Source organism: Miscanthus floridulus, chromosome 8 (genome assembly GCF_019320115.1).
Source record: "Miscanthus floridulus cultivar M001 chromosome 8, ASM1932011v1, whole genome shotgun sequence".
Classification (NCBI taxonomy): Eukaryota; Viridiplantae; Streptophyta; class Magnoliopsida; order Poales; family Poaceae; genus Miscanthus; species Miscanthus floridulus.
This window is the reverse complement of record NC_089587.1, coordinates 37,525,575-37,548,524: the sequence shown is the minus strand read 5'-3', so window position 1 is coordinate 37,548,524 and position 22,950 is coordinate 37,525,575. Positions and strand designations below refer to the sequence as shown.

Below are 22,950 nucleotides of genomic sequence, written 5' to 3'. Positions count from 1 at the left end.
ATTTTATGGGAATCAATTTAATTTCACAGAAAAAACATAAGAATAAGAATTATTTCCCTATTTCAAATAGACCCTTAGAGCAACTCCAAGAGGATCCCTATATCCTTCCTAATTGTTAGAAATAGAGATTTTGGTGAAAAAATACGCTTCAACAGTTTCTTTAATTGGTTATCCAAGTATAATTATCTTCTATTCTGGATTTCTCGCTAGCTAAAGATAGAAAAATGAGAATTGCTCTCTAGAGCGGAAATGAAATATAGAAAAGCGGTTCGAGAGTGAAAGTTATAGAAAAGAATTTTTATGTAAATAGCTCTCTATGAATTTAAGTGCCTATTAATGTGTCTTTTCGCATAGCATTAACTGAACATAAATGGACGGCTTAGCTTAACCTAGTAGCTAAAATAACCAATGTTCAACTTTCAAATGAGAGGGATGTATTTAACTGGGGCCTACATAATCATGGTCAATTTGTACGGTCAATGTATGTGTACATGATAAACCAGGGTACCCTTTTCACTGATAAATTTGGCCCCGTTCGCTTCGCTGAAAAAACAAGCCGAAACACTGTTCCGGCTGATTTGTTGTGAGAGAAAAACACTGTTCCGACTGAAAAAAACAAGCTGAAAAAGACGGATTATAAGAGAAGCGAGCTTCCTCTTAAGATAAAAATCTTCCTTTGGTAGCTCCGAAGAGGTGTTATCTTAACAAAGGACAATTTAGCTAAGAGGAACTGGACCGGCAGCCAAAAGTATTGTTTCTGTGATCGCAATGAAACAACAAAGCACCTTTTTTTTATTGCTTCCATGCAAAAATTATTTGGAATATTCTTCATATTTCTACTGGGTTAACCGCACCTACATCTCCTAGTCACATGTTTTCTTAGATCTACTACTCAAGCTTGCTCACGGGCATTGAGGAGGGAGGATAAAAAATAGATTTTTATGGGAGCTGCTGCTATTATTTGGTTAATTTGGTGTACTCATAATGATATTGTTTTTGAAGAAAAACAAAATATTTCTTTTATGTAGGTTATCTTTAGAGGAGCATATTGGTTGCGATTCTAGATGCACCTGCTGCGTGAAGATAAAAGGAGAGACGTTTCGATGGCAAAGCGTTGGAGGTTATCACTCTAGATGTATTCGCCAAGAATGGATGACAAACTAATAATAGACTTTGCTTATGATTTCCTCCTATTTAAGTATACTCTTTCTCTTTATCTTTGACATCAAATAAGCTGACAACATTGTAAGACTTGTCTGTATACGGTCGCTAAGGTTGGAATTTTTCTGTTTTCTAAAAAACATAGCTCCCTAAACGATAATTTAGAGGAATATGGAAAACACTCTTGTACATGCTCTGTTATTTAAAACCTCGCTAACTACACATCCTGCGCAGCCAGAGAAGTCAACGGAGGAGGAGGTGGAGGATTAGTCACGCCATAGGAGAGAGAAAAGGAACGCCGTACTCCACATCTTAAATTGCCCCCACTTCGTTGTTGACGATCGCGCGATGGATTCGAGTCCTCCAAAGTTCCATTAGGTGAGCTCCTTGTTGCCTGCTCCCTTTTCCTTCGCATGAGGGGTAGTCTTTTCAGCTTATCGATCAGTTTTTTCTGATCCCCCATATGCTTCTTTCAAAATAGTTGGTTAATCATCCTGTTTGCTCCAATCCTTTCGCCTCAGGGGGACTGGAGATGGAGCCTCCGGTTAGTAGCTCCCGGGGCCCCATGGGCTCTCTTCTTTGGAAGCTCGATTGGCTTGAGTCCCAACACTTGCTGCGCAACCCAGTGAGAGAGAGTTTCGACCTTCTGAAAGAAGATCTGGAAGGCATAGACACCTTCCTCCTGGAGCTTTCAGATGAGGATGACCCTAACCTTATGAAGCAGTACTGGATGAAAGAAGTCCGTGAAATATGCTACGACACTGAGGACTACATTGACTGGCTGTTCCATTCTCAATTGAAGATTGGGTCTGTTGGCGTAGCTCCTTGTCTCAAGATCAGCCGGCTTCCCAGGACACTGAATCCGCGCCCAAATATCGTCAGCCAAATCAAGGAACTAAGGGCTCGTCTGCAAGATGCTAGTGAACGGCACAAGCGGTACTGTCCTTGATAACAGCACCTCCCCGAGTTCTAGTAACTTTATGCGTAGCCATTGGATTCCAGAGTGGTCAAGGGAGGCTGCTAGCCTTCTTGTGGGTATCGATGATTCTAAGGAAAAGCTTATCAAGCTGCTGAATAATGGAGAGAAGCAGATGAATGTCATATCTATTTCTGGGTTGGGAGGTATAGGGAAGACCACACTTGCGAAGCAAATTCTTCAAGGGCTTGGATGGCAGTTTGGATGCCATGCTTTTGTGAGAGCGTCAAGGAAGCCTGATACGAGGAGTCTGCTCAGAAGCATCCTCTCACAAACTGGGTGGCGCCACCATTCTGAAGCTTGCAATTTACAACAACTCACTGATCAACTCAGCGAACATCTGCGACATAGAAGGTATTTCTGATGTCTCCAGTCTCCATACTGCCTGTAGACTTGTCCAATTGATAATCTGTTTTTACAATAAAACTACACGTTCTGTATTTAAAGTTTGAACAACAATTTTGCTACAACCTAAAATTTTTATAAAGAGAGTGAGCATATGTGTTTGAGCCTGGGTTGGAGGATGGCTCAAAGGGCCCAAGTACCTAAGTTATCGCCCAATCCTCTAATTGGTACCTAATTACATACAGGGCAAAAGAATTCTATCAGATTCAGCAAAATGCAATCCCTAATTGTCAAATTTGCATAGCCTGGCCAATACTTCTGGAGCTCATCACTTTATAAGCAAATTAAATGATTGCTCTTGTGTATGCAAAAAATTGTACCTCCGAAGATATAATCTAACCATACCTCCTGCTACTTGTACTTTGTAGTATGTAATTTTGGTTATTTTTTCTACCATTTATAAACTACTAGATATATAAATAATACATATAACATGTTGATATAGTGGTAGAAAACAACATCCAGAAAAAAGAATCTAAGTCTAAGATTAAATAACAGGGATTTGCTCCAGTGGAGCTTCCAAAATTGTTTGTGAATATCAAGGAAAAAGTGATTATCAATGACTGCATATAAATATATACTAGTTAGTGTAATTAGTTTGGTTTCCATGTGTAACTCTATTGGTATAATATCAGAACTAATTTGTGAGTTGTCAACTATCCATTGATGCCTTCTCCATATGGTAGTCAAGGGCAAAAAAAACTAAATCTTTGATCAAGAATAATTAGTCCTTTCACAATTATTGATCAACAAACAGTTTCTCTTGTTCAATAGAACTTCACTACTAATACTATAGAACTCCCTATTGCTGTTGGTAAAAAATGGTACAAACCAACTGACATGAATACTTTGGTTGCTCAAAATTCATCTCCCGGTAAGGATAGGCACACAAGGACGATGTTTCTTTAGTAGTGGTCGAATGTTTGTTATTGTTGCTTCTAGCCTCCTTTCTTTCAGTTATTGAGGCTTTTCATCTTCATATGGATAATCATTTTCTATTCTAAGTCTAAAATGTGTTTGATTGGGATTAAACAGTATATGAGAGGAAAAGTGATAAAATTGTCAAATAAAACAATGGATGAAATTGACAAATTAACATCTCAAAGAACAATTCACCACGAAAAGAAGTAAACTATTTTGGGGTGCCGTAGGATTATATAAAGGAGGATCCAGGTGACTTGATCAACTAGGAAATCATGACAGGTATTCGAGAAGTAGTGTAGTTCAAGACTACAATGGCATATGATATCATTATATTGTTAAATAGTGTTAGACTAGCGCCTATAGGGCTGGGCCATGGGCCTAGGCGCCCACACCTGGTGGCTGGGCTGCCTTTGGCATTATAGTAGTTGATCTCCCAGATTAGGCAAGGATCTCCGTTGATTGGGTGTGTTCTATATATCCTACACCGATCCTTGCCTATATATGATGCACCCATTTGTACACATTAAATCAATCTACTATTCCTGTGCTATATTGACTCTCATAGTATTAGCCGCCTAGCTCCTTTTCTTTCGCTGCCCTACTGCTCGCGCGCCGGCACTTCGCCGTGCAGCGCCCACCTGCGCGCCGGTCTCTTGCCGTGCAGCGCCGCCATGCCAGCAACTCCCCCCTCTACCCCCAAGGCTGGGGATGACACCGTCGCCTCCTCTGTCGCAGTCCAGACCGACAAGGTCGCTCTGCTGCTCAGCGCCTCGAACGCGAACGCCAGGACACGCATGATGCTGCCCTGGAGCGCGCCCTTCAGGCTGAGGAGGAAGCCATGGCCGCCGCCAAAGAGTGTGACGCCGCTACCCAGCGCGCCAGCGACGCCCTGGCCCGCGCCGCCAAGGAGTGCGGCCGCTGCTGCCACTACCACTCTGGAATCTTCCGGTGCCGCATCAGGAGGTGCACCGGCGCCGACCACCGACCTCCGCGCCACCATGCTTCTTCACGAGGCTGTTGCCCTCCTGCAGCTCCATGTCCAGGCGGTCGCCGTCAACAACATTCAGAATCACATCACCATCATCCTCGATGTGGACTCTGGCAACTTCAACCGTTGGCGCGACCAGTTTATGCTCATCCTCGGCAAGTTCTCTCTTCAGGACCACGTCTGCCAGGCCCTTCCGGTCCCTGTCTCGCCTGATTGGGCTTGGATGGACTGCGTCGTCAAGTCCTGGATCGCCGCCACACTCACCGACGATCTTGTCGAGATCATCTCCGCCCAGGGCTCCACTGCTCGGCATGCCTGGCTCGCCGTCGAATCTTAGTTCCTCGGCAACAGGGAGGCGCGCGCCATCCATCTTGAGATGCGGTTTCGCAACTTCGTCCAAGGTGACCTCTCCATCACCGACTACTGCCGCCGGCTGAAGAAGATGGCCGACGATCTCACGGCCCTTGGTGAGGTCATCACTGATCACACCCTCGTCCTCAACGTCATCCGCGGCATCAACGAGCACTTCAGCCACATCGAGGCCCTCCTACGTCGCACCCGGCCCTTCCCCTCCTTCCTGGAGGCCCGTGACGGCCTCATCCTTGAGGAGCTCACCTTGGAGAACCGGAAGGACGCCCTGCCACTACGCTCGCCGTCTCTAACACGTCCAACTCTCCTAGCCCTACCCCTACGTCATCCGGCACAGGCTCTAGGGGCGCTGGTGGGGGTTCCAAGCCTTCCTACAATCGCCGTTGCAGGTGCGGCGGTGGCGGCAAGGGCGGTAGTGGCGGTGGCACCACTGGCGGATAGGGGCAGCGCCCCCCTTCTAGTACGCTGTAGCAGCATGCTACCACATCGCAGCAGCAGGCCGGTGTCAGGAGCTGGCCCACCCCCTACAATCCCTGGATGGGGTCGATCCAGATGTGGGCAGGTGGCCCTCGTCCTTTGTTAGCACCCATCCCGCTGCATCCGCAGCAGCAGGCCCTCCTCGCCCAGCAGCAGGCCTTCGCCGCTCAGTAGTAGCAGCAGCAGGCTCTCATCGCCCAACAGCAGCTTGCTGCCATCGACAGCACCGGTCAGTGGGTCGCGCCAGGCTACTACAACCCTGTAACCGGTCTCCCTTCATGGGATCCTTCGGCCCTCGCCTCCGCCTTCAGCACGATGTAGCTGACTCCACCTCAGAACAACGAGTGGTACTTCGACTCAGGTGCTACTTCATATATGACCTCTCAGTCCACCTCTCTTTCACATGTTCTTGTCCCGCGGTATCCTACTCCTTCATCTATTGTTGTCGGTAATGGCTCTTTTCTTCCTGTCACTGCCACCTGGATCCCTAGAGTTGCCACATGCTTTACGTTTTAATAATGTCCTTGTGTCACCACACCTTAATTAAGAATCTCATCTCTGTTCGCCAATTTACTACCGACAATAATTGCTCTGTTGAGTTTGACCCTGCTGGTTGTTCTGTGAAGGCTCTTCCGTCTCGGACCGAGATCGTCAGGTGCAATAGCTTTGGACCGCTGTACCCTATGCGCCTTCCTCCAGCACACTCCCTTGTCGTCCCGGGCTGCCTATCCACTAGTGGCATCGACGTCTCAGCCACCCTGGTCATGAGGCGTTGTCGAAGCTTGCGTCTAGCATTTCTTAGTCAGATTGATGATTGTTCAGATTTATGTCATGCTTGTCAGGTTAGGGCGTCATGTTCGTCTGCCCTTTCATGCATCCACCTCTCGTGCGTCTAGCAAGTTTGATCTTATTCATTATGGTTTGTGGACCTCCCCAGTTGTCAGCATTTCTGGATACAAATATTATTTGGTTATACTTGATGATTGCACTCACTATTTGTGGACTTTTCCTCTGTGCCTTAAATCTAACACTTTCAGTACGCTTGCTCACTTCATCGCCTACGCCTCCACTCAATTTGGCGCCCAAGTCAAGGCTGTCCAGTGTGATAACGGGAAAGAGTTTGACAACTCTAGCACCCGTAACTTCTTTCTTACCCAAGGCATCCACCTTTGCATGTCTTGCCCCTGCATTCTACCTCAGAATGGTAAAGCCGAATGTATTATTCATTCTATAAATAATGTCGTTCGCTCCCTGCTCTTTTAGGCGTCCATGCCTCCCTCTTACTGGGTCGAGGCCCTCTCCACGATGACCTTCTTGCTTAACATCTTGCCCACCAAGACTGTCCAACTTTCCACACCTCACCTTGCCCTCTTTGGCAAGCCTCCAGCCTATGATCACCTGCGAGTCTTCGGTTGCAAATGTTACCCAAACCTGTCCGCCATGGCTCCACATAAACTCGCTCCTAGGTCCGTCCTGTGTGTTTTCCTTGGCTACTCCGCTCATCACAAAGGATACCACTACCTTGATCTCTCTTCCAACAGAGTCATCATCTCCAGGCATGTCATCTTCGATGAAAATGCCTCTCCTTTTGCCGAGTGCGATGGTCCTCGCATTCCAATGAACCTCGAGTTTCTTGAAGCTACTGACTGTGTGCCCGTTCCTATTAGACCGCCGCACAAGTTTGTGTCTATAGGTACCTCTCACGGAGCTACCACTAGCGCCCCTGCCGGCCCCTCAGCGGCTATGCCTGGGGCGCCCCCTACTGCTGCCACAAGTAGCGCCCCTGCCGGTCGTTCAACGACTGTGCCTGGGGCGCCCTCGCCACCAGCAATGCATGTTGATCCCCCGGTGCCCGCGCTCTACATCCCTCCCGCGCTGCACTCACCAGGATCCTGGCAGGCCCTCTGCTTGCTCCACGCGCGGCCACCGGCGATTCTCCTGTGCCCAGCCTGCCTGCGCCCACCGCGGCTAGTGCTGGGGATGCCTCTGCTCGTCGGCTGTACGTCCCACCAGCACTTCGAGCGGCATCGATGTCTCTAGCAGGCTTCCCGTCGCTAGCGTCACCGCCCCGTGGGCCCCCACCTAGGTTCCCACCTCTCCGGCCGGAGCGTCTCTTCGCCCAACACTACACGCGCCGGCCACAGCCTCCTGCACCAGCCCCCGCTCCTCCGCTGCCCAAGGGTGCTGTTGTGGTCCCTTCAGTGACCAATCAGCACACCATGGCCACGCGTTCAAAGAGTGGGTTTCAGATGCCTGCTGTGTACTACGCTGCACCTCTGTCACCGGTGCCGAAGACCTTCCGTAGCGCTCTAGCCGACCCCAATTGGCGAGCAGCTATGGAAGAGGAACACCGTGCCCTTCTGCAGAATCACACTTGGGACCATTTGGTTTCAGCCGTGCCACTGTCATCGCCGCGGCACCTGCCCTGCTCTAGGTTGCCAGTGCCTCTGCGCGTTGAAGGGAGGTGGGATCCCCAGGATCAGCTCTTGCGGCGCAGGAACCAAGGTTCTAGAAAGGGTAGCTGCATTGCCCGCTTTTTGACGGTCCGATAAAGAATTAGACAGTGAAAAACAACAAGCCACGTGGCAAAATGAGAGGCCAAAGTGGTTGGTGCAAAATTCGTGTTCTAAAAGATGGTACGATCACCGAATTGATGGACATGAAGCACGATAAGAACTCTGCTAACTAATGACTGCAATTTTATCACAAATCATGAAAATTTGTCATGATATGAAGTTGTTACCATGGCATGACAAAAATGACTCTGTAACTAGCTAGTTGTCTCTAATTACCACCAACTACAAATCGTAATTTTTTCATGTATACCTAATAATAAAGAGGTAAAATTTCAGCCAATCTTTTTGGTCCGGTCATATTTTGGTCTGCCCTATCGGTATTTTTTCCTATCCGGATCCGGATGTGTTTCCGTACGGAGTACTTTCCGCAGTTTCTCGACCTTTCCCATCGCTGGTCGCCTGGGCCCTCTGCGTGCAGCGTCCGACTCCAGGGCTCCTCCACCTCGAATCCCTCAACGGCGCATGAGGACTACTACGTCTAGGGCGAGGCAGAGCGCGACGTAGGGGACGCGGTAAGAATAGGGCTGAGATCGGCGCCTCTGTTCCGTGGTTTGGGGAAGAGGATGAGAAAAATAATTAGAAGAGAAGGAAGGGTTCTAGGTGGAAAAGTGCAAGAAAGAAAGAAAAAGAAAGAAAAAGTGAGAGGATCTAAATTGAATTCAAGAAACTCTTAGATTCCTGATGTCAAAGTTCACCCCAAATTGGGCCGCTGGGCTGTAATCCGCCATGTGGGTCTTTTGCGCCAGTGGACTGGGCCGAGCCACGGCCCAAGTGCTGGCCCCTTTTCTTTTTTTCGTTTTTCTCTTTTTCTCGTAAAACAGTAAACTTGTAAATTACGTGTAAAATCACATAAAAATAGCAAAATTATTTTTTAACTCCCCTTAACTTGGTCAACACTTTTGTATAAAATATTTGTTGTACTTATAGATTTGTATTTTCTTTCATAAACTGATAGAGGATGTTTCCGTAGTCCTTTAATTTCACAGTGAAATTTTTATGGTAATCTATTGATGTGTACAATATATGGTAAAAATTTCATGTACAATGGACGCATATTGACCGAGTTAAAGTTTAAAAGAAAAAATGTCCAAATGAAATACAACGAAGGAGCACATAGCACTCAAGGCCACTCCACCATAGGTGACAGGTCTATTTCCCGCAAATAGTGATGCAAACCGGCTTAATACTCCTACAGGCGGCCCAGACGATGCCGCATCAGCCGCATACAATAAAACTTGTGTATCTGCATGGCTCGGCCCTACGCTTGGTCTTGCCGCCACTGCATAGAAGAGCTTCATTGCATCGACGTCAGAAACACGCATTGATGTGAAGATCAGGATTCTATGGCTCGAAGGCCACATCGGCGAGGCGACTGTGTGATGTTCACGGAGTGCAATGCCATGGAGCAGAGCCAAGCTCGTCAACTGGGGCTCCAATCTCTGGAAGCTTAGTGGTCCTGCTACTTGTGAAGCATCCCGCCCACGATGAGGCTCTGTCTGGGACACTGCTCATCGGCGGTGCACTAGGCGCGGTGCTGGCGTTCCGACCACATAGCATCCTGTTATCACGCATTACGCTGAAATCACGTATTACGCTGAAAGCAGCAACGCTGTGGCGCGGTGGGAGTGCACACTTCAAAAGGTATGGAGGAAGGACATTGCGCACTGCATGGGCGAGTTAGAGGAGATTGTAGCGGTGTTTGAGGAGATCGACGAGGTGAAGGAGACGAACCACAACTGCTATGAGTGTTTGCACACTAAACAAAATTCGACCATTTAACATAAACAATCATTTCTTATACATCTAAATCTTTAGTCGAATAAAAATTAGTATATGTTTTTTATTAACCCGGTTGTAACGCACGGGCAATTTTGCTAGTCATAATAGAATCTGTAACAACATTGTATAGAATTTGTACTATACATGACGTGTATATGTACATGGCTACTACGTACGCTAGTTAATTACACCGGCGGCAACTCGTCATCATCAGCTGACGACTCTGGTGCCTCAGCCGCATCTCTCGATGTTGTCACTGCTTTGAACGGCGGCGAGACCACGCAGCGGCACATCGGGCACGTCCCGTGCGAGTGCAGCCACATGTCGATACACCCCACGTGGAATATGTGTCTGCACGCCGGCACCTGCCGCACCATCTCGCCGCCGCGCACGTCCTCCAGGCACACCGAGCACACGACGCCGCTGCTTGCAGCCGCCGCTGCCGGCTCAGACCTGCCGTCGTCGGCCTTTAGCGGGCTGCACTGGAACGCGAAGCAGCCGCGCCCTGCCCTGTTGCTGGCCGATGGAGCCACCCCTTGGGCGCGAAGCAGCCGCCGATGCCGAGCAGCAGCGCGGCCAGAGCGGCGATGGCGAGCGCCTTCCAGACGATGACCGAGGCGGCGAGCACGCAGAAGAGGAAGATGGACAGGCACACGACTGCAATGCCGTAGAAGGGGTTGTAGCCGCCGTCGACCTCATCGACGACGCCGGCGTCGGCGTTCCTCGCCTGGAGCTGGTGCCTTGGGTACAAGTTGAGCATGGTGATATCGGTGAGCGCGTCGTCAGAAGCTGATTGCCGTGCTTAGCTTGCGTGCACTAGCTCGTTAGCTTCAATCGTGTGCATTGCCGCCATGAACGAACGTTTTCGCGGCAATTTATAGTGTTCGCCATGGGGGTTTGGCACCAGGCGGGCCAGGCGGCTTTAGCGTGTCACTGCTGCAGTTTGGTCAATATTTTCGTGTCGAATTTTAATAAATGAACATTCAGCTACTTATCCTGTTCATACTACACATGTGTTACTTTATCCGGATGAACAATTAATAATTAATGGACTATACGAGTATACGTATTACTAATGACCACCGCACGGCGGAATTGAGAGCTTAGGCTTGTTCTACCTTGTTGGAGGCGTCGTAGGAGTTTCTGTTTGTCAGGGGCAGGCTGGGGTCGAACGTCCTACCTGTGTGCTTCTACTAGCGTTGTTGGCGTCTACGGATATCAACGTCCTTCCTAAAGCCATCATTGGAGCACTTCTGCAGCCCATCTCCTGCTACTCTTGCAGGAGTTGCTCCTTCCTGTGCTATGCCGTGCGTGCTTCAAGCTCCTCCAATGGTCTGTCTAGCCTGCTTGGTGTTGCCGTAGTCGATTGGTTCTTCGCAACAAATTCTTTGCCACTGTCTCTCTTCTTTGACGGATGCTTTGTCATCGTCGCTGCTCGGGCGAATACTTTGCCGCTGATGTCGCTTCGGGCTCCCCCCTCATGCAGATGCTGCTGAGTGTTCGATTTGTAGTGGTGATTCTCTTGAAGATGCCTGTGAAGTTCGCGACTTTCACTGGCCTTTCACACTGGCAGTTGATAAAAACGCTAGTGAAAATAGGTTTAGAATCGCCGGTCCTCAAGTTCTGTGTACTAGAGCATGTACTCGACTGGCACAAAAGGACAACCATGTCGATGAGGATCATGTTGTGCCACTATCAAGGCTAGGAGGCAATGGTGTAAGGATATGAGCGGTTAATACCTAAGAGGAGGGGATAAATTGGCTCTTTAAAAACTTAGGTCAATACCTAAGAGGAGGGGATTAATTGGCTCTTTAAAAACTAGCCTAGGGATATACATGATGTCTACCTATGTTTTTGTAGTGCTCTCTGTTTAAAAAAACCCACAAAAGTTTAGGGGAGCCACATAAGTAAACTAGCATATGCTAAGTCTAGGAAAAGTAAAGAGCACAGGGCCTTGCTTTAGGTACAACCTTTACCTCATAGGATGAGGTAAGATCTCAAACAAATCTTAGCCCTTGATTTTTGAGTTGCATACAACAATTAAATAATTATAAATTAACTAAAATGTTTTGAAAAATAAAAAATAAAAGGCAACAAACTAAACAAATGTATATAAGATATCAAATATCCAAGAATAGTTTGTTTGTTGCCATAGAAAGCGATGGAGTGCACCAACATGCAACAGCGACATGCAATGCAGGTGGAGCCCGCAAGGCAAAGGGTGCCTAGCACCATACCAGACCTGCCAAAGTAGAGCTGCAGAGGTACATCATATACATGAACATATTATGTGAATATATATATTGATGGTTTGAGCCTAATCAACGTCAAAAGATTACTGAATACTAATGTTGAATTATAAAAATAAATATTTAATTTACATACCAACATAGATTAATTTAAATAAATAACTAAAATGCACCTCTACGTTTGTCACATTGTAGAAAAAAATACAACTAACGTTTATGTACATCTAACGTTGAGATAAGTTACAACTCCACGTAGATTAATTAATGAAAAAATGTCACCTGTCACGTTGGGAATCATCCAATACAAATCCACGGTCACATGTTTGCATGCATGTTAGATCTCTAATTGATAGATATGTTACCTCAAATTTAATTATTTTCCTATTTCTCAAAAATAAAAAAAATATTTCTCCTATCTGATTATAGCCACCTAGATCGACGGTCTGCAGTTATTTAGAGGTACCATAGCAAAACCGAATAGCACACCGTCAAGCACAATGAGAAAGTGTAAATCTAGTAATAAGTAAAGGATCAAACAAGAGTGTAAACTCCCAATCATCACACGTTTATGTATCCCCTAATGTTGAATGCCAAAACACAACCTCTCGCCACGTTGGAACTCCATTGAGATACGCTCGTGACCACCAAGCCTTCCCCGATCAAGGTGTTAGGTTCTTCATAATTAAAGAATTGCACCAGCCAAAACAAGTTGGGGTTTAGGAGTGCATGTAAGTCTGAATGTTGTAGTCTAGGGGTGGGAGTGGGAGTGAGCGAGGCCGGTGATGCATATTATTAGGCCTTGGTGAGTTGCTAGACTAGGAGATTGGGGGAGGGGGCCGCCAGGCAGACCGCAGGGGGTTTGCTGGTGTTCATCGATTGTTGTCTTAATTAGTTCGTTGGATCAGTTCTTTGGTTCGGTTTGAATAAAAAACCGAAGCTGTAGCCGAAGATCAAACTTCCGGGGTTAAAATATTGAAAACCAAAACAAACAACCGAACAAACCGATTCATCGGCTTGCCTCTGCTCGGTTTGGTTTTCGGTTTTTGTTAGTTGAAAAACTGCACAGCCCTACAAACATGCCCTCAGTTATCACAAGCCTATTGATTGCCACCACTACCTCAGATCTGGACATCATTGCCGGTTCAAAAACCCACTTCACTGCCGGATTTTGAACCGACAGTGGCATACCGACAGTGATGGGGAGTTGACATCACTGCCGGTCCTTAAAACCGACACTGATCTATAGGAAACAGTATCGGTTCCTGGCTCCACCCGGCAGTGTCCAGTTGAACAACACTGCCGGTTTGTAGTGCCAATCGACAGTGACGGTTGCTTCAAGAGTGTCGGTTCTTGGCTCAAGCCAGCGGTGTTGAGCAAGCCTACACTGTCGGTTCATGGATCAACCCGGCAGTGTTGTAGTAAATATCAGTGTCGGTTCATGGACAAACCGACAGTGTTCTCGTAACTATCAGTGTCGGTTCATGGTTCAAGCCGGCAGTGTTGAGCAAGCCAACACTATCGGTTTATGGATGAAACCGACAGTGTTGTAGTAAATATTAGTGTCGGTTCATAGATCAAACCGGTAGTGTTCTCGTAACTATCAGTGTCGATTCAAGGTTCAAGCCGGCAGTGTTGAGCAAGCCAACACTGTCGGTTTCCTTCTAACCGGCAGTGATGGTTACAACAACACTGCCGGTTTGTTGCTAACCGGCGGTGATGGCCCGTTCGTATTTTATTGTTTTATAATTTATTTTAATTTATATTTTTTCGTGGAATCGTGTTTCGCTTTATATACACTACGTAGACGACAGGTCCATCAATATTAAACATTGCAAATGTTACGGTTACAATTCAAATGTTCTTATCCACATCTCGATCCCTCAAAATAAAAAAGAAATGTTCTTGGACTTTACACATGCTTCTCGAACTTCCTACAATAATCTGGCGAGCCGCTCTGGGCCATACTTGTCCTTGTACTTCACGGATTGTGCAATGAAAAATACTCCATCTTTTTCCAATACCTCGGCTAAGATGAATTTTGCCAGCTCCGATTGTAGTGCGACGATCTCCATGTCTAGCAGCCTTTCGTGCTTAAATTTCTTGCGCCGTCGTTCAAAAAAGATGATATCCAGAGAGGAACAGTAAATTATTTTGTTGAATTATTAACAGACATAAATGAAATGGAGATTATACACACCAACTTATCGGCTTCTTCCGATTTCCCACCGATGTAGCGAAGCATTGCCCACATTACATAAAACCCGCATTCATTGTTTCCCGCCGGCTGTGATAGGTACTTCCCCTCCATTTCGACAACCTTGAATGGGACCGGCGTCCCACCAATATGTCTTCTTCGGACACTGAGCAACATTAAAAGGAGAAACATTAGAAAGCGGTATGTGTGATTAGAAAATAATAGTTATTAGGATCGCTTACTAATTCAGCACTGCCACCAGTGCATCCAGATGATGAAATGGTTTTTTCTTTAAGTCCCATACCTCGAGCAGATTTTTGGCAAGATTAACACAAATGAAGACGAAATGGTTGCTGCAATCACAAAATCCTAATTATCGAATAATCTTAACGAAAAAAGAAGCATAAAATTAAAAGCCGAGAACACATACTCGCAGTTGTAGGCTAGAAGTATGTGGGTTTTCTTCTTCATCGTGAATTCATCGAAAAGAGCAATCAATCTCTGTTTCAGGTCTTCCACGTCACATCCATAGAGGCCTAGACATGTCCTCTCATTGACTCACATGGGGTCCAAGAAGCCTATGTAATCCGATTTGCTTTTTAGAATGCAAAATTTTGCTATACACCTACATAAAATCATGGGAAGTGCTCAAAAGTTATCAATTTGTGTCTCGAGAGAGTAGTTAATTATAATATCGTGCGTGTAGGGTACTTACATAGTCCACAGCGTCAACATTTGAACATCGAGAGAGCATTTCTGGTATAGCTGGAACAAGCACTCCCACTCGACATCGAACTTCTCTTCTTCAAGATATTGGAAAACATGTGGCGAACGGATAATAACCTCAAAACCAAAGTCGTCTGTCTCTGTTGCTTGAGCCATGTAATATTCATGTAACTGGCGCATATATGTTGTCAGATTTTTATACTCATGATCAGGAACCAAAAGATTGCCCCTTTCATACTTCATTGCCGGTGTTCCTGTCCCTTGTACATTATAATAGATGTTCGCGGCCTCTTCCATGGTTAAATTAGGGTTGTCTTCGACTAACTTCATAATGTTCCTTAAATCTTTATTGTGTATTTCTTCGTCTCTTGTTGTAGCGTATTTATTCTGTGTTTGCCTTTCGAATTCGGACTTCAAACAAAAACGGAGGCAGTGAGGCACATAGATTGAAGAAACTAATACAATCTTCCTTCGAGATGTGTGCTATAAATTTGTCTTTCATCAAGGTGGTAACGCTGCCACTGAACGGCCTTTTTCTTTTATGTTGGTCCACTTTGGGAGCATTTGAGATCGAATCCAAGGACCTTTTCTGCGACTGCGAGGATGTCCTTGATCTTGTTTTGGGCTGAGGTGGAGGAGGAGGATGACGACGAGAATTCTGTTTTCCCGGTGCTGATGAAGATGGAGGAGGAGGAGTCTCTTTTCTTGGGGCTGATGAAGATGGAGTCGGACGAGGAGGAATAGAAGGAGACCTTTGTCTTCTCAGGGGTGATGGCTCCGGATGAGGAGGAGAGTGATCTATGTTGGGAGATGGTGAGTGATCATCACGGGTGGGCGAAGACTCGCAGTCGTCCTCATCATCAGAGGACAATTGATGGTCAAGCTTAATGAAGCGCTTGCGCCAGGCGACTTGAGAGCCCTTGTTTTGACCAAGTTTCGGCTTGTCTTTCGCTATGGGGTACTCAATAGGTATCTTATTATACTTCTTATCAAGTATTCTATCAATGGTGATGCGAGCGTACCCCAGTGGAATTGGACGGCCATTAATTGTCCCATCTCCCACAGGCTAGGCTTGGCCGAGCGCCACCTTGTCCTTTGTCCATTCCTGACGGATGTACAACCTGACATTGACGGGTTCATTGATGTCGTCCACCGGATGAGGCATATTCACCTCTTCTTCGTTGAGCGGGGTCGATCCGCAGCTGCTACGACCCCTAAACTGTGGGCTAAAGGCACTAGGAGTAGGGTTTTGTGGTACTACTGACCCCTTGGACAACAAAATTTGCTCGACTCACGCTTCAACGGTCGCCTCAATCCGTGCTTCCATTCTGTCTTCCATCTCTTTTAGTCTCCTCAAATACTCTACCTCATGTTCCGCTCTACCCCTCGAGCGGCTCCGGTAAGTGTTAGATTCTTGGGGGAATGCTAGTTTCCAAGGAACAACACCGATTCCTCTAGTGTGACCAGGGTGCTCCTTGGTTCCGAGTGCTTGGGTGAGCACGTCTTTCTCCCTATTTGAAGTGCGAGTCCCTTGCCTCACCTCCTCAGTTACCTGGGAGATCCTCTGGATGAGTTCGCTCATGGGTTGATTTGAGGAGCTAAAGCTCTCGTCCTCGGCATGCCTTACATTTCTCCCCATACAGTATAATACCGATCTAGGCTCCCAATCGGCAGTCTCAACCTGAACGCCTTCCTCAGCAAGGCGATCCATCTTTTGAAGTTCTGCTTTAAATTCTAGCATCTTTTTGGCGTAGCCACGAGAGCCGAGATGATGAGGATTCATCGCTTTCTGTGAATTCTCCTTATTCTTCTTGCTCAGTTCTAAGTACTCCTTGGATAACCTATTCCTTGAAAGCCTGCCAGAAGTCCTTCTGCTTGCTAAACTGTCCACCATCGAAATCTGGCTCTTTATTTTTTAAGGACAAAATTCTTGTACAATGTCCCCTTGAAATTCTTGAAGCATGTCCCCATGATTTCTTTTGCTTTTTTCTTGACTAACTCCCTATCATACTCGGTTGGGAAAGTGAAATACTCTGGGATCTTGACATCCCATATGTAATCCTTCTCGCTTTCGGGAACCCTCCACCGGTCATCATCTTTCCCAATCCACTTCCTATACTTAATCGGGATGAAGTCCCTAACAAGTAACCCGAGGATAGTCTTGTATTTGGTCAAAGCTATAGGCGGTGAGAGTGGATCCCCGAATTCATCGAACTCAGTAATGTGCCAGTGTGCATTCCTACCAATAGGAATCTTTGACATGCCTCGCTTGGATCTGGCCTTCCTGCTACCCGAACCCTCTGGCTCCTCGACCGTCGGAGGCTCCTGCTAGAGACACCAAGTAAGCTATGACCCTCTCAATTGATTAGCTTGTGTGGCTACATAGTGACATGATACCAAAGTTACCTAGCCATCTTGGTCATTTTGACCCAGATCGAGCTAGCCGAACGGGGTCCATGGCTGCTCATTCTCACCGACCTGATTGACACCGTCACCATTTGTTGGATCATGCGGCTCTCTCGTCCCAGCGATATCAGCCGCTTCTTGTTGCCGATTAGTTCTTTGGCGATGGGGTAACAGGCGACGATGAGTCATGGCTGTGACACGATCGTGGTTAGTTTTGGCCACAGACAACTACTAATAGCATATGTTCATATATATATATATAATATGTTTAATGCAAAGTCTAATAATAAGTCCACATACAACAAAGTCAAATAATAGCATATGTTCACCTAGAACAAATTCATTGTTTGATTGACCACATACAACAAAGTCCACCTACTGTTCCATGAAACTAAGTGATGAGGACATCACTACTTCATCGCATACAAGTCAAGTAGAGGAGGAGGTTCAGCATGGGCGTCCAATTCATCTTTTTCGTGGTGGAAGCCAAGTCCAACTCAAGTTTGAGACCGGTTCGGGCTCCAGGACTAGTCTGCCTTAAACTAGTCACCCAGGACGCATCCGGACTCCGTTTTCAACGATCCACATATGGATGGAAAGCTAATTGGATAAGGAAACCAATCCAATTAGTTTCACGTCAAAAGGCCTTCGGAATCAATGGAAATCGTCAAAACAATTCAGCGTCCAGAATCTGTCAGGGTGCTGCAACACCGTCTTTTGGTCCGTTGGACCGTGTATCGTGTTTGGGCCCATTAGGGGCCGCGTCCAGGGGGTGATGCCCAAGACTCTATAAATACCAGCCGTCGCTCTCCTTAGGGTTTGGGTTTTGTTTAGTTCTTGATTTCCTCATAAAACAGACATCGTTTTGCTGCAACTGTGCCGCCAAGGCTGCTTGCTGTGAACCAGGGCCCTAGTTCTTGATCTTGTTCGCCTGTGGTGATTAGTCCTTTGGAATAAAGACTTGAACTCCTTCTCGTTATCATAAGCCTCATATTTATTTGCAATTTCAGATTATGTTCATCCCGTTCTTGCTTGTGTTCTCGATTCTCTTGCAGGAAAGCCTTCTCGGTGAGGTCAATCGCGTTCGCGTGGTTGATAACCAACGGAGCAGTGGTGTAACGGTTGCGGGGGTCCGAATCAATCTTGGTTCGAAGCCTAGATCATGAACGTCGAGTCTCCACCAATCGACGCTATCATACCTTTGGAAGATCGAGCCTAGTCTACATCAAGTGGTATCAGAGACCTTGTTGCCCGTTAGGTATAACTTTGTTTCCCCCTTTAGATTATTACTGTTTTTGCATTACCTACAGTCCACAAAAAGCCAAAAAAATATACATCGTCACATATTCCCTGTCCTATAGCCTCATTGTGCCGTGCAAGTTCGTCTCTGATTTGCGTTGTTGAGTTTGTGCCCTAGGTCAAGTTCTTGTTGCTGGTTTTAGATCGTTTTTAAGTCTAGTTTGTGTTTTCCCTTTGTTTTTCATCATAATCCGTGAACACCTTCAAGTATTGATGTGATTCCTTTGTATTCATCAAACCCGAGTCCACGCCATCTTATTTGTTACACTTGTCTTCACTATTTTCATCAAATCCTTGCTGTCGTGACCACTTTTGCGCACATTGTTCCTGTTTTGTCCTCTAATTCGGAGTTCATTCTTAAAACTGGTCTAGTTTTTGCATACGAACTCCGTTTTCGACGTTCCATATATGCAAATCGATCAAAAAAATTTTTGGATCCATCCATCCCCTGCTTTGTTGGGGTTCAAAAATTTTAGATTGGTCAAAAAGTGGTCACAAGATCCTCTTTTCGTGGTCACAAGGTCTTTGTTGATTTTGAGCACGTCTTCTGGAAATTCCACAGGCCACGTCTTTCACTTGTTTAAGCTTAAATTTTCTATGGTTACTTCTTTGGTGCTCCTAAGTGAAGAAAAAATAGCAAAAATAAAAAGAAAAAGTCAAAGAATCCCAAAAAACAACGACAGCCCAAAAATAGAGAAAAAAGAGAGGGGCAAAAGTGGAACAATATCTAGAGGAGCACATAGAGAGCGTCATTTGAGCTGTATTTGCGTGTGCTGATTTCTACCTTGTTCCTAATCATATTCTTGCTGTCCACATCACTTGATACATCTAGTACTTGGAACGTGAGTAGGCCAGCAACTAAGACAAGTACTTAGGATACTTATTCAGCTTTGCTATTCAGTTGCGAATTTTGTTATTCCTTGCTACTATATTATGCCTGTCCAAGCTCCACTTTCTTCTAACCAAGTACAGGTTCACCTTACAACTGTTACACTCAAGCTACAACGGTATCACAGTCACCGACCGATTGCATCGCCTGTTGCTTTGGTAAGAACACTTGTAAGACGCTTGAGAGTTGAGTGCCTTATTTTTCCTTGTCCACAACCTAAGTAGTTGGTAGGGATAATACTATTTGTGTTGTCTTTTTCTTTCTACTAACCATGTCAGGAAAAGCCGGAGGCAGCGGCCAAGGAAACGAGGACACACCTATAGATTTCAATGACTGTGTTTCTAAGAATGAGCTCCGTGCCGTTCTTGATGACAAGTTCAATGAGATCCTTCAACAAATCACCAATTTGGCCAAGAGGATTGAAGATGTTGAACAACGACATCCGGAACCACGTCCTGAAGAAGATGATGATGATCTCTCTGAGGAGGACGATGGCGACGCAGAGGCTGAAGCCGAAGCTCAACGACGTGCTGAGGATGCACGTAACTGTAATCGGTTGAACTTTAACCGACGCGGTATGGGAGGTAACAACCAAGGTAATAATGATCCTTTCTCTAAAACCAAGTTTAAGATACCTCCTTTTTCTGGTTCTGCTGATCCTGAAGCATATTTAGATTGGGAGATGGCTGTAGATCAAAAATTTAGCTCCCATCAAGTACCTGAAGAATATAGAGTTAGACTTGCTACTAGTGAGTTTACTAGTTTTGCTCTTTTATGGTGGAATGATATTTGCAATAATGCTAATGCTAATGCTAATGATAATGCTCAAATACCTCAAACCTGGCCTGTACTTAAACGACAAATGAAATCAAGATTTGTTCCTCCATACTATCAGTGTGATCTGCGATTAAAACTGCAACGTTTAAATCAAGGTAGTAAAACTGTTGAGGAATATTATCAGGAGCTTTTAATTGGTCTAGCACATAGTAACATACAAGAGGATGATATGGATAAGTGTTCTAGATTTTTTGGAGGTTTACGTCGTGAAATACAGGATGTTCTTGACTATAAAGAATGGACTAGATTTTTCCAATTATATCATTATGCAATTAAAGCTGAAAGAGAAGTACAGGGATGACAACCTAGGCGATCCATGACTCCATCCGCGACTCCATCCATTCCTTCATGTCCAACCGAGGTGAGTAAATTTTCTAATGTGTAGACACCACCAGCGCCTGTAAAGAAGAATTCTCCTATCACACCTTCTTCCAGTGGATCTGCTACACCTTCCTCTAGCAGCTCTTCTAAAGTTGTGTGCCACCGCTGCAAGGGCATGGGACATATTGCTAAAGAATGCCCCAGCAAACGCGCATATATTGCTACTGATGATGGCGGGTATGCTAGTGCTAGTGATGAAGAGAATGAATTTGCACTTGCAACTGATCTTGATGCAGATAAATTTGTGGATAGTGCTGAAGATCCTGATGAGGTAATTGATAGTGTGGCATGCACTACAGACTACAAATCAATCCTTGTTTAGCGTGTTTTGAGTACACAAGTTGAGCCAGTAGACAAGCTACAACGCCATAATTTATTTCAAATGTTCCTCATTGTCAATAATTTCCGTGTTCATGCTATAATTGATGGAGGGAGCAGCAATAATTTAGTAAGTTCTGAGCTTGTCAAGACTCTTGGTTTATCTACACGTGTTCTTCCACATTCATACCATGTTTAGTGGTTCAACAATAGTGGTAAGGCAAAGGTAACACAATCTGCTCGTGTGCAATTTTCTATCGGGTCATACCATGATTATGCTAATTTTGATGTCGTGCCAATGCAAGCTTGTTCACTTTTGTTAGGCCACCCTTGGAAATATGATAATAATGTTGTACATCATGGTAGGCAAAATAGATATACTTTTATGTTTAAAGGAAAGACCATTGCTTTACTTCCTTTATCACCTGCTAAAATTGTGCAATATGAAAAGGAACTTGCTGAAAAGAAAAAGAAAGGCCATGATAAAGACTTTAGCAAACCAACAAATGAACCATCAAGTAACATGAAAGAAGTTTTATTTGCTCTTAAATCTATTCTTGTTGATCATGATGAACCATGTTATGCTCTAACTTGTACATCACCGATATGTCCACTTGGTCCTACTCCTAGTGCTATGCCTCTTGTTGGTACTAACCTTTTACAGGAGAAGGAGGATGAATTCCCAACAGGGAAGCCACCATAGCAGCCGCCTTTGCGAAGGATGGGGCGCCAAGATGAACGTCTTCTTCCGGAACCATCGTTGCTATCATCCAATGGAGGAGACGATCTACTTCAGTCGAGGACGACTTCAATTCAAGAAAGGGAGGATGATGAGGACATCACTACTTCATCGCATACAAGCCAAGTAGAGGAGGAGGTCTAGCATGGGCGTCCAATTCATCTTTTTCGTGGTGGAAGCCGAGTCCAACTCAAGTTTGAGTCTAGTTCGGGCTCCAGGACCAGTCTACCTTAAACTGGTCACCCAGGACGCATCCGGACTCTGTTTTCAACGATCCACATATGGATGGAAAGCTAATTGGATAAGGAAACCAACCCAATTGGTTTCACATCAAAAGGCCTTTGGAATCAACAGGAATCGTCGAAACAAGTCAGCATCCAGAATCTGTCAGGGTGCTGCGACACCGTCTTTTGGTCCGTTGGACCGTGTATCGTGTTTGGGCCCATTAGGGGCCGCGTCCAGGGGGGTGACGCCCAAGACTCTATAAATACCAGCCATCACTCTCCTTAGGGTTTGGGTTTTGTTTAGTTCTTGATTTCCTCATAAAATAGACATCATTTTGCTGCAACTGTGCCGCCAAGGCTGCTTGCTGTGAACCAGGGCCCCAGTTCTTGATCTTGTTCACCTGTGGCGATTAGTCCTTTCGAATAAAGACTTGAACTCCTTCTCATTATCATAAGCCTCATATTTATTTGCAATTTTAGATTGTGTTCATCCCGTTCTTGCTTGTGTTCTCGATTCGCTTGCAGGAAAGCCTTCTCGGTGAGGTCAATCGCGTTCGCGTGGCTGATAACCAACGGAGCAGTGGTGTAACGGTTGCGGGGGTCCGAATCAATCTTGGTTCGAAGCCTAGATCATGAACGTCAAGTCTCCATCAATCGACGCTATCATACCTTTCGGAAGATCGGGCCTAGTCTACATCACTAAGCCTACATCAACTTTCAAATAAGAAAAGCGATGACCATAGCCATAAATAAAAGCATGACATCTTTTCATGACCAAGGAGCAATTCTCCTAATCTTCACATCTTCGGCGGGTGGCTTCTCTTTGATCTCCAGTGCCAGCGGATGGCCAGGGTTTGCATTCATTGGACTATAGTAGACCGGTTGCCCATGGTTTGCAAGGTAGTCTAGATGGCTATAGTAGGCCCTCAAAGCTTCAGCTTCTGTGTTGTATTTTTTGTGCAAATTACCAGGGTAGCGATTGACTTGAGCATAGCAATCTTCCCAGGTTCGATAAATCCTAGGCATGTGACCA

At 45.7% G+C, this 22,950-nt stretch overlaps 1 protein-coding gene and 1 long non-coding RNA gene across 2 annotated transcripts; one reads left to right on the top strand and one right to left on the bottom strand.

The window, feature by feature from the left end:
• The first annotated feature begins 1,409 nt into the window (after positions 1-1,409).
• On the top strand, positions 1,410-22,292 carry LOC136471649 (uncharacterized). The gene is made up of 3 exons (XR_010762072.1): positions 1,410-1,539; positions 1,683-2,491; positions 18,286-22,292. It is a non-coding gene; the product is annotated as an uncharacterized lncRNA (long non-coding RNA).
• LOC136474776 (RING-H2 finger protein ATL74-like) lies at positions 9,841-10,415 on the bottom strand. The gene is given in 2 exon segments (XM_066472333.1): positions 9,841-10,097; positions 10,100-10,415. Coding segments are annotated over 2 exon segments (573 nt in total).
• Positions 22,293-22,950: the final 658 nt, after the last annotated feature.